Below are 11,568 nucleotides of genomic sequence, written 5' to 3' on the forward strand. Positions count from 1 at the left end.
AAACGGGCTCATGGCACCTTGAACATAAAGACGCTTATAGTCGTCTGCTTAGGCTTTTTTTTTTGTACCGGGTTCCCTATATATTTTCCATGGTATAGTTACTGCCGTTCATTCAGTAATGATAAAATACATATTCATATGCTTCTATCTTAAAGATTTGTAGAAGCTTTCTTAACCTTATTTGTATTTGACGACCGTATATTGTTATAGGCTATAGCTATTTTTATCGAAATGCATTTTCACGGTAGGCTATACAGATAAAACATCATAGTGAATTCTTCCAAAATCTTCCAAAGTATTCCAATATACGTAGGCCTACGTGATTTCTTTAAGAATTTCTTACAGCATGTTTAAGTTCTCTTTATTCTTTATCGCGGGTAAATTCAAAATGTTTGAAAAAATGCAATGAAATTATAACAAGACTTTATTTAGGCCCCACTTACACAAATTTAGGTTTGTGTGTGTGTGTGTGTGTGTGTTACCTACAATTCCCTATACATTATGTGGACCAAATGTCCCCATGCACAAATATGGTAAAACCAGTAAATTTTGACATAATGGGAACTTTTTTTTGTCCCCATTATGGAACAACTTATAAATAATATAGAACGAAGTGTTTATAAAATCTAAAATAGCAGAAAGTTTTCTGTGATGTGTAGGGTTAGGGTAAGGGGATATACAATACAATTTAAAAACCATTCCGTCTATGGAATGTCCCCCAAAATAAAGGAAACACATTACAGTAGGCCTACACTCCTTTACAGTATATAGACTAATTTTGTAATTAGCTCACTGTGATTATTTGCAAGCCACTTATCCCACACAAATGGACAGTAGGCTACTTATCTTCACTGCTACAAATTTCATGACTGACTTCACGTCTTTGCTCTGAAAAAAAAAAGACTGTTAGATGTATTTTTTGTTAAGAATCAGGATGAATCTTAAACCTGCACACAATACGTATTATAGGCAAACCTCACTCTTTCTGAATCTCTCATATTTCTACTTGTCTCCTGTGCTTGATCACTGCGTAAAAAAACGGAGTGACAGCTGTCAGCGTCACTTCAGCGCCTCGGCTGATATCGCGGAGGGATATTATTTCTTCTTCATGTGGCACTCCGGTTCGGGACACGCCACGATAGTGCGGATAGATATCATGTAGCGCCGGTTAGTCCTAGGAGTCGGTCACACTGTAGAGCAACGTAACGCTACTGAGCATTTATTAAAACATATCTTGACCCGACATTATGGGTCCTTTCTTTCTTTCTGTATTGTCTTTCTTTCATTGCCTAGCCTAAAAAACATCTCGCAGAACATATTGCAGCCAAACTAGAAAGCTCAACCCCCTACTTTGATTTGACTGGCTATCTCAAACCTGACGAGTGGTGCAGACAATCGAACATAAAAGTTTTTAGAATCGAGAAAAACTTTTTAGAATCTTTTTTTGTCATCCCTGGAACTAGGCTACTTCATTTCATACAAATATAACGGAGTAGGCTATAAGTGCGTTGTTGTGCATTATAAAATATTAATACCATTTACAGGTTTGTTATTAAACAAAACACAAAAAATGCTTGTGTTTAACAGTGACACTGTTAAACTGAGTAAACGCAAACAGTCTCCAGAGCTCTGGTTTGTGGCTAATGGTTAAGCGATTACTCTGGGAGACATGAAAACGCCCACTTTACAATACATGAACTTGACACCAAATACACGCCGTTACCGGGGTGAGTTTTCAGAAGTCTAACGGTCTTTCCAGAATGGATGTTTTAGCAGTTCCCCAAAAGAGAGAAGAGGGCTGGTACTTGTCTCTTATGGCACCAAACACAAAGGGTCCAAAGTTTGCATGGCTTGATCCATCAAGGCTCTATTGCAATTCACAGGTAAACAATCGCTCTTGTTGCAAGTCAAACTTGACCCAGTACGTTTTTAAATAACCTGTGTCTACCATGTCTGAATAATAGTGACTGTGTTAGAATGTGTTTGACTGCCATGGGTTTTCTAGTTTATAGTCTCTGCTCACTGTTTTCTGTCACCCTTGACTGATCCAGGCACTGTCAGATTGCGTAAAAGATCTTCTCAAACCATTCCAGAATGAGACCATTGACCTGGTGGCTGGAATAGATGCCATGGGCTTCATCCTCGGTATAAAACTTTCTCTTTTGTAGCTGGTGTGGAGCAAGACAGTCTGAACTCAAGAGAGTATTTTAGCTCAGTTCACATGTTGCAGTATATATAACACCTCTGCAAACAGGCTAAATATAGAGTGGGATATGAACTTAGGGACTATCTCTAAAGCCTGACTCAATTAAATGTATAAACTTAAATGATATTGTCTATTCCATGTGAAAAATGGATTGTATGCATTGTGGATTTTATTTTTTACTTTCTCCTGCAATTTCAGGGTCAGCTGTGGCCATAACTTTAGGAAAAGGATTTTTGGCCATTCGAAAAGCAGGACACTTATGTGTTCAAACTCGCACTCAAGACTACAGCGACTACTCTGGACGAGAGAAACTGATGGAAGTGCGCGTTGATGTGTTAAAGCCAGGTACTGATGTATTATTGTCACTATGATGGTTGATAATGTTGTTGAGGGCTATACTGAAATGGAAAAGGGCAAGTTGAAAGTTACAAGACACCTCAATCAAATTAATTTTTACTTATAAAGTTTGCAATGATTTATACATTTTCAATCAGCTCAGATGTCCTATCTTACTACATATCCCACTGTATGACTGCAGAGCCATGTGTATTCAAATGTTTTAATAGCACATCTACTTCTTAGTAACACAAAATGGGAAATTATAGGTATGTTATGATGTACTTCAGGTCTGCGGGTTCTTATAGTAGACCAGTGGATTGAGACTGGAGGAACTATGAGAGCAGCTATCAAACTGGTGGAGAATCAAGGAGCTACTGTTGTAGGTAAGCATAAAACAGCTAATATAATAAAAGCAAAGAAATGTTTTGAGAGATTTTGAACTTGTCCACTGCCCCTCTCCACCCGAAACCTTTATGTCTTTCTTTGATGTTGATTCTGCCTTTAGGGAGCTATTAAAATAAATAATGTAACTGATGACTGGTGAGTTTATTGACATTCTTGTTATATTTGTTGCTGCAAGATACAAAACAACGGTTTTGGACAGCTTCTTTCTGTGAGAGGGTGTAATAGCTCTTGTTCACTTATTACTTATCAGTAGACTTGATTAAGATGGTAAAATTAGTGCTATTATTTCTCTATTCTTTGAAGGCATTGCTGCTGTGGCCATTGAAAACAGTGAGGGAGGAACGTGGCTAAAGGAAAACTATAAATATTCCCACTGCATTCCAAATGAGCTGCAATCTCAGATAGACAGTCAATACCTGGAGTCTTTTAAGAACTTTAGTGGTTAAATTACGGTGGCCGAGAAGTGCAAAGCAGATCACAATTCTGAAAACAAAATAACAAATTACAAACGCAAATGCAAGTTTAAAAAACAAAATAACAATTCAGAAAGCACAACAACAATTCAGAAAACATTATAACAAGTCAGAAAACACAATGACAAATCCGAAAACAAATGAACAAGTCAGAAAACACAACGACAAATCAGACAAACCGGAAAAGGTAGGTATAGTTTGAAACAGCGCCATTGGTTTGGGATTACTCAACGCTGACTGGACGAGACATCTGTCAATCAACGTATACAGGAAAAACCAGCCGAAGAACAGGGAGAAAAAAAAGTTTGGCAAAAGGCGGGATCGAACCCGGGTTGATCGCGTCAAAAAGCCAAGGGCACACACCTAACCATCTGCACCATTGGAGCTGATAATTTACAGCCACTTTTAACTAAATATAAATAGACACCCCGTATTTTTTATTCCAGAGTAAGGGCAATTCATACAATACATTTAAACTGAGCTACTTTAATACCATCTCCGAACTTTCTACCACGACGTGTTTTCTGACTTGTTATAATGTTTTCTGAATTGTTGTTGTTCTTTCTGATTTGTTATTTTGTTTTCAGAATTGTGATCTGCTTTGCACTTCTCGGCCACCGTATTAAATATTAAGAAATCAGGGAAAAAAATATTCATGTGAAATTTGTGGAGGTATGAATCTTGTGAGGACTGAACTCTCTACGCTTGAATGAATTTGATGCAGTACATTTGTCATGTATTATGCATTTGTCATATTGGTCATAAATACGTCTGTTGTTGTTGTTACACTAAAATATCTTTAGAGGTCACTATCAGATTGTAGCTCACATTTCTAACTTATTACTAACTTGAAAATTCTCAAATAATCAATAATGCTGAATTTCATGTAAATGAAAGAGATTTAATCAAAATATTAACAGTATTAAAATCAGTATTTAATCAAAATAACAGTGTTACTATGATATATTAACACATTTGGGAAAAATACCTATTTTATATTATAATTAAATAAATGGCTCATTTAAGGAAAAACATTTTATTTAGAATAAAAATGTCAATCACAGAAAACCAAGTATATAAGCCCTAATACTTTTAAAATCTTTACAGCAAGAATTTGAACCTATATATTAAAAAAAATCGATATAACTTCAAGGAAAATTACCCTTTTAATAAACAGGACTTTTGATATAGAAAAATATATTTATCACTGTTTATTGCTTTTTGTGCAACTCATGCATGATCCTCCTGTGTACCTTTTAAAATCACTACTGAATGTAAGCTAAGCATAATGTGAAATAAAATGTATTTTTAATTAACACAATGTAATAATCACTGATAATGATTGTGCATAGAACTCTTGGGAAAACGGAATACGGCTTTACCACAAAAATGCAAACCTCAAGTTTTCCAACAAAGGAATGTTTTCTTTCATCCAGCAGATATTCAGTTACACCCTATGAATAACAAACCACACTGCTCTCTGTACAGTCACATAGTTGGAATATTGTTCATCCTACTTTTATTATCTAGTAGATTCTCCCTATGTACGTGCATGTACATTTGTGTGTATGTTTTGCTTTGGTACCATTATATGTTGGTGCAAATGATTGCATTTTTACATGGCCAGTCTTTACTGACAACAGTTGTTCTGTTTCTTCTTGGAAGTTGCATACAGGTTATTTGAGTTGCTGTTGATTTCTGTGTGGAGAAAAAAAGTTTCATTTAAATTCAAAGAAAACATGGTCATATATATATATATACTGTTGATCAGTGCATCTTATTCTACAGAAAATCACTGCTTCATGATCTTTTATATGTAATAACTTCTAACTCTGAAATTACTTTTCTCTATTAATGAATTCAGGTCACTCGGGCAAGGGAAATAATAATATAATTACCTTCTTTTCATGGTGCAATAAAATTCCAGTGGATTAAATAATGTCGTTGAAGGAATAGTTCACTCAAAAATGAAATCTGGCTGAAAATATATTCACCCTTAGGCCAAGAAATGTAGCATTACATTAGTTACTCACCGATGGATCCTCTGCAGTGAATGGGTGCCGTCAGAATGAGAGTCCAAACAGCTGATAAAAACATCACAATAATCCTCAAGTAACCCACACTACACTAGTTTACTAATTAATGTCTTGTGAAGTGAAAAGCTGTGTGTTCGTAAGAAACAAATCCATCATTAAGACATTTTTAGCTTTTGACTAAAATACAAATCCTCTATCTATAAGTCCTCCATCCGTAATATGGCTTTCTCCAGCAAAAAAAAAAGTTAAGAAATATGCACAGAACAAGCACCATTTACATGAAAAACAGTCTAAAAGTCTAAAAGTGGTGATGTGGGAGGACAACAGGGGATGAACATTTTCACTAGAGGGCGCATTGTTGTAGATTATGGATTGACATTTTGGTTTCAAGTTAAAATGCCTTAATGATGGATTTGTTTCTTACAGACACACAGCTTTCCATTTACAATACATTAATTGATGGACTGGAGTCATGCTGTTTATATGTGATGTTTTTATCAGCTGTTTGGACTCTCATTCTGACGGCACCCATTCACTGCAGAGGATCCATTGGTGAGCAAGTGATGTAATGCTACATTTCTCCAAATCTGTCCCCAAAACTCATCTACATCTTGGAGTACATTTTTTTTAGCAAACTTTCATTTTTGGGTGATCTTTAATGTACTTACGAATAACTTCCCCAATACGTCTGGATCCACTTTTCTCCAGTTCTGCCAGTACATTGGTCTCAAATGTTAAAGATGCCACTCTGAAGAAAAACTCTCTCACATTCTCCCCTACAGTGACAAAAAAAGAGTCCTTAAACAACATAAACAGTAGCAACTTCTATCTAGGGTTTACAAAATACTTTATGTGACTTTGTAATACATTACACAAAATTGCTACAAATCCCATATACTATAGCAATCTCTCTAGTCAGCAACTCACCAGACAAGGCGGACAAAGCCCAGTACTCTGCTTTCATCTGATCTGCCAGTTTAATGGCGTCCTGCTCAATTAGTGTATACTGTGCAGGAGACTGGAGGAAAGACACATTGGTAGGACATATATAAATATGTAAAGTATATGGAAGGAGATTGTACTGGATTATGCATGGCCATGATTGTAAGTATAATGTCAATTAAAAATAATAAAAATGGTCACTCACACTCAGATCTTTCTTTGTGCCAACCAAGAAGAGTAATACACTGGTAGGATCATTCTCTTTCATTGCGTCCTCCAGCCATTGCCTTTAGAAGAGGACGATACATTTCAATGTGTGAAGCATGCTGTGTATTTGTTAACCCAGAGGGCAGAATTATAGTGATGGTGTCATTTACCTTGTATGCTCCAGTGAAGCCACATCAGTCAAATCAAACACAATGATTACGGCTGTAAAACAGGAATGGGAGAAGAATATGAATACCTCAAAGGTAAAAAAAAAAAAAAGGTAAAAATATGTACTTTTTAAAAATAATATATTTTTTATATAATAATTAAAGAACATTAAATTTAATGATCTAATTACTCAATAATTATACTTTTATTACTATCACCAGATTTTACACATTATAGTATACTGAAATTAACTATTGTTAGACACAACTTGTACAATATACTAAAAACTATATGTTTATTTGCATTATTTAATATTATTTTCGGTTGAGTCATATACCTTGAGCTCCTCTGTAGTATGTAGAGGCAATGCATTTAAATCTCTCCTGTCCTGCAGTGTCCCACCTGAAAAATTAAAACAAAAACTTCTTTGAAATAACTATAGAAATGACTCGTTGATTATAGATAGTTGAACTGTCATAGAATTCACTTACAGCTGTAAACTGAAAGGGACCCCAAGAACTTCAAACCTCTCCATTTCAAAGTCCACACCAATGGTGGCCTTGTAATTTTTGTCAAAGACATCTTTACAAAATCTAAAAACAAAAAAAAGTTTCAACAGAATAAATTATTATATTTAGCCAAACAATAACTAAAAAGCAAGCTGAATTATTTGATACAGCTATTAAACATTAACTTTGCAGATTTGCTCACCTATTAATCAAACAGGTTTTCCCCACTGCCAGATCACCCACTACAATGACCTTGGAGATCTTAAACCTACTGGACAAAAACGAGAAAAGGCACTGGATAAAACAATGCTGGATAATCCATCCAAACAGTTCTGAAAATCTCCCGAAACCACTGATTCATCAAAAGCTAACATCTCACCCCACAGTTCCTGTCCTCTGCTGCTGACAGGCCGTCTTCACCTTGCTGTGGAATTCATCCTCTGTGTTCAAAGCAGCACCTTTGCTGAAGCACTACGACAGGAGTGAATATTAACACTCAGTTGAGGAAATGGATTTCAGATGGTTTGGTTTGGATGGGTTTCGGAAACAAACAATACCTTGAGCATCAGTGCATTGTGTGTAAAACATGTACCTTAGGAAGCTGGCCGATTATGCGGTCTTTCCGTACAGGGGGCAGTACGCTCATGATGATGCTTCTACAGGAAAAACACAAAGTTATGAATCACAGCTTGGCATTTTGTAACATGGCCCACCAGGAAGGAATGAGTAAAGGCTGGTTAGGATGAGGCTCTAGCTAGAGACTTGCAGGAATAAAATAATGACCTGTCTTTCAGTTTAGCATGTTACTTGTGTGTTAATGCAACAGTCATGAACATGTAGGAACGGGTTGGTTTAAATAGTTGCCTACTTGGTCATTAGAGCGGCATGGGTGATGACTCACTAATCTGTATCTGATAATCCCAAAGTAAATCTGAGAACAAAGAAAAACCCCTCATTTGTGGCTAAACCTTTTTGTGATGCCTCTTTTTATCTACTTTTGGTGCAATGTGTACGTCTTATACACGTGTATGATTACATTAACAATATACGTATTGCGTATAGTAGTTTTATGACTAGTATGACGTACATAAACATTTCAAAAGCACATTTTAAGAACAAACGACCGTCCATCCTTTCTAGTCGATCTCAATCCGTGCTTCGTAACACTGTAACTCTGTTGCTACAAACAAACGTGTGCTTCTTACCTAAAGACGTTGTTTCTGTAAATGTAAAGCGCTAGTTTCCTGAGACAAAAACGTTTGAAACGCCTTTAAGGAAAGGAGAATATAAAGGAAAAGCAAAAAAGTAGGGGGTATGAGGCGCTTTTAGCAGTCAGCCATCGCGTACGGTTTCCAAGTTTCTGAAGAAAACGGCAGAACACAACGGACGACGGAAGCGCTGTGAACTGCATACAGATGGATTCGTCTCCAGTCCAATCCCCCCCCCGTCTCTCTCCCGACCAAAACCAGGAAAGAGGGATAGTAAACGCCCCCTACAGCCCCCAGCGTTTTGACCGTTCACAGCAGATATTATACGGTTGTTACAGTACTTAATACGGTAGTATTACTGATGTTATGACCGGGTTTGTTGGTAGGCCTAAAGCTCGCAAACGCTGCAGGTTAGCAAGAATATACATTTTTATGTCATGAATATATGTAGCATATTGTGTTTCGAAATGAGTTTAGAAAAATTGTGCTCAATATGGGCTGCGTAAAGTTATTATTATTATTAAATAATAATTATTATATTATTACATAAATATACAAATACTATTATTCCGAAAGGATGCACGTGACGGTAAAGACATTTATATTAACGTTATATTTCAATGAAATGCTATTCTTTTGATCTCTATTTGACAAAGTCTCCTGAACCAAAAAAATGTCTCCACAGAAATATTAACTGTTTTCAACAATGATAATGATATGAAGTGTTTATTGGGCAGCAAATCAGCATATTAGAATGATATCTGAATGATGACACTGAAGAGTGGCGTAATGGCTGATGAAAATTCCATTTTAAAATAGGCTATATTAAAATAGAGAATATTTCTTTTAAATTGTAGGCCTAATAATACTTAATAATGTTACAGTTTTTACTGTAGGCCTATAAAAAATAAACAAAGGCAGCCTTGGTGAGCATAAGAGACTTTTTTCAAAAACATTTTTAAAAATCTAGATGGCATGTTTGTCATACTTTGTTCTGAGTGTAATCCTTAATTCATCATTAGTTAAAAAAACAACAACAGAAAATAGCTTTTATAACTGATTGAATCTTAGCACCATACTACAGTAGGGTTATTTACTGTAAAATCAAGTACTTAAAAACAATATTAACTTTTTCTTAAACCTTACTCTCAGACCATATCAGTTAACAAAAAGGTTTGTAATAAAACACTACATGTTCATAACTAGCATGCAATTAGCCGTTTTTCTAGTGTAGAGCTGTGCATCCAGTCTATTTTGTAAGTGACTTTTCTTTTTGTTTTGAAGATGCTTTCTTATGATTGTTTAATTACTCAAAAGAGAATACAGGGAAGGTTTACATAATACATTTGTGTTTCCTGCTAGCTAAATTTCACATTCATAAGCAAATGTTTGCTGGTTCTTAACCTCTCTTTTCATTGTTCAAAGTTGATTTAGACAAGTATATGGCAACTATCCAAAGTTCTATCTATGAAAACTGTATTTATGTATTCTTCCTTTTTGTGTGTTTGTAAGGTGTTCATTTATTTATTTTTGTTTGGTTGGTTTGTTACCCTGGCAATACCTATCTGTGTTTACTTGTATTTGTTTTGTATGTATGTCTATATTTGTAATAAAAAAAGCTCAAGAAAAAGTGCTCAGAAAAAAAAGGCTGCGCAGTAAAGCTTGTTGTTTCTTCTCAGACACCAGAGGGCGCCATATTGAGACGTCATCAATTCTTCTCCACTGTTCTGCAGATAGTTTGCTTGATAGTAAACTTTCACACAACACACTAGATTAGGCAAGTATCACAGAAGACATTGTCAAGCGTTTTCCTCAAAGCGTGAACAAGGCTGACAAGGAGGTTTATATTCAGGTAATAAAGTGCTTCAATGGTGACATTTTTCACCCTGACGATACCATAAGCTGCCGACAACACTTTCAATCTTTACTTAAAATCTACACGTTTGAAAGTGTGAGTTAGAGTAGTTTATATTACCTTATTGTAGTACTATTTCTATTTTTTTATTATACTTTTATTCTATAAATTATAGAACTTTATGTTCCTATGGTAGGCTATAATCTAACTTTTAAACCTCTAATGGGCTCATAACAATGCATTTTGTGAAAAGTGCCGCTGCTGATGTGTTGTTGCACATTTGATATGTCAAAGCTCTAAATCTTTTGTATCATCTTTTTGTGAATCTCTGCTAAGATTATTGCATCTTCTCCACAAGTTAATGTAGATATTGTCCCATTGCAAAACGTACTGGCTCTGCACACCTTTCATGAATGAACCAAGCAGTGAGAAGCTGTCCTCACTCACCATGTCACAACCCAGTTTCCTCCAGTGCAGAATGCACCAGAGACAGATGTTCCTCCACTTCCAGGAGTGGAAGTCACCATGTTTCACCACTTTGGGCAGAAGTATGATCTGAACCAATCCATGAACTAATGTCAATGTGAAAGAGAAAGCACATTGATGGCAGGATACCACTGCAACGCAGACTCCATTCCATCCATCCATCCATCCATCCATCCTTCTTCCTGGGTTTATGTCCCTTTTTGTAATAAGTGTTTGCTTGCTTGTAGCCTGCTAGTAATGGTCTAAACTGGTCAATGTTTAAAAAGTACTATTGGCAGAAAACATCTGTTGTGTCTCTGTGGTCTTCCTTACACATTGCATTGATTGTCAACAGTAGAGAGCTGTTTCGCATTACTGAGTGGTGAAGGAGGTTCACTCTCTGGCACGACCCATTTAAATTCCACAAATATTTTCAATTCTATTCTTTGAACATGCGGTTGCTGGACAACCAGTGTCAGTGTGAATTGGTTGAAGTGTCAAGAAGAGTAGAACAGTTGAGGAGAAGAGGAATGGAAAGAGAACAGTCTGTTTGGAAAACACTAAGCTGGAGCAACTTAAAGGTCCCATATTGTCAAAACTGACATTTCCTGTCTTTTTTCACAATAACTGAGGTCTAGGGGCTATTTAACTACCATATAAGTTTCAAAACAGTCAGTCCACAGTAAAATGCACACAGCCTGCATAAAGTAGCTGTGATTTTTCACGAACCATTGTGACTTCCGTAAAAAGTTGAC

General features: G+C 36.0%; 2 protein-coding genes across 4 annotated transcripts; one reads left to right on the plus strand and one right to left on the minus strand.

The window, feature by feature from the left end:
- Nucleotides 1-1,616: 1,616 nt before the first annotated feature.
- Nucleotides 1,617-4,393, plus strand: LOC107672400 (adenine phosphoribosyltransferase-like). 2 transcript variants are annotated; one of them, XM_016465562.1, is made up of 6 exons: nt 1,617-1,883; nt 2,052-2,145; nt 2,405-2,551; nt 2,833-2,928; nt 3,254-3,396; nt 4,050-4,393. In XM_016465562.1, exons 1-5 carry the CDS (start codon nt 1,761-1,763, stop codon nt 3,394-3,396), a joined length of 603 nt encoding a protein of 200 aa, XP_016321048.1. In that variant the 5' UTR covers nt 1,617-1,760; the 3' UTR covers nt 4,050-4,393. The 2 variants fall into 2 exon arrangements, with proteins under 2 accessions (XP_016321048.1, XP_016321049.1); XM_016465563.1 differs by lacking the exon at nt 4,050-4,393 and having other exon boundaries at nt 3,254-3,443.
- Nucleotides 4,394-4,467: 74 nt separating this feature from the next.
- LOC107672399 (ras-related protein Rab-34-like) lies at nt 4,468-8,800 on the minus strand. Of its 2 annotated transcripts, none has more exons than XM_016465559.1 (11): nt 8,491-8,800; nt 7,878-7,941; nt 7,665-7,756; nt 7,488-7,556; nt 7,268-7,369; nt 7,114-7,178; nt 6,779-6,830; nt 6,607-6,688; nt 6,387-6,477; nt 6,128-6,235; nt 4,468-5,121 (listed from the first exon to the last, which is right to left on the minus strand). In XM_016465559.1, exons 2-11 carry the CDS (start codon nt 7,929-7,931, stop codon nt 5,054-5,056), a joined length of 783 nt encoding a protein of 260 aa, XP_016321045.1. In that variant the 5' UTR covers nt 7,932-7,941; nt 8,491-8,800; the 3' UTR covers nt 4,468-5,053. The 2 variants fall into 2 exon arrangements, with proteins under 2 accessions (XP_016321045.1, XP_016321046.1); XM_016465560.1 differs by having other exon boundaries at nt 7,488-7,553; nt 8,491-8,799.
- Between the last annotated feature and the right edge of the window lie 2,768 nt (nt 8,801-11,568).

The sequence above is a fragment of the Sinocyclocheilus anshuiensis genome, unplaced genomic scaffold, assembly GCF_001515605.1.
Source record: "Sinocyclocheilus anshuiensis isolate Anshui unplaced genomic scaffold, SAMN03320099.WGS_v1.1 scaffold144, whole genome shotgun sequence".
NCBI lineage: Eukaryota > Metazoa > Chordata > Actinopteri > Cypriniformes > Cyprinidae > Sinocyclocheilus > Sinocyclocheilus anshuiensis.

Bases quoted from the DNA above. Each gene is read 5' to 3' on its own strand.
- LOC107672400 (XM_016465562.1), top strand. From the start codon at position 1,761: ATGGATGTTTTAGCAGTTCCCCAAAAGAGAGAAGAGGGCTGGTACTTG. The intron at 2,146-2,404 runs GTATAAAACTTT...CTGCAATTTCAG, and splicing joins TGCCATGGGCTTCATCCTCG to GGTCAGCTGTGGCCATAACT. The intron at 2,929-3,253 runs GTAAGCATAAAA...TATTCTTTGAAG, and splicing joins TCAAGGAGCTACTGTTGTAG to GCATTGCTGCTGTGGCCATT.
- LOC107672399 (XM_016465559.1), bottom strand. From the start codon at position 7,931: ATGAGCGTACTGCCCCCTGTACGGAAAGACCGCATAATCGGCCAGCTT. The intron at 6,831-7,113 runs GTATATGACTCA...CCTGTTTTACAG, and splicing joins ATACTACAGAGGAGCTCAAG to CCGTAATCATTGTGTTTGAT. The intron at 6,236-6,386 runs GTGAGTTGCTGA...TTGTCACTGTAG, and splicing joins GGCTTTGTCCGCCTTGTCTG to GGGAGAATGTGAGAGAGTTT.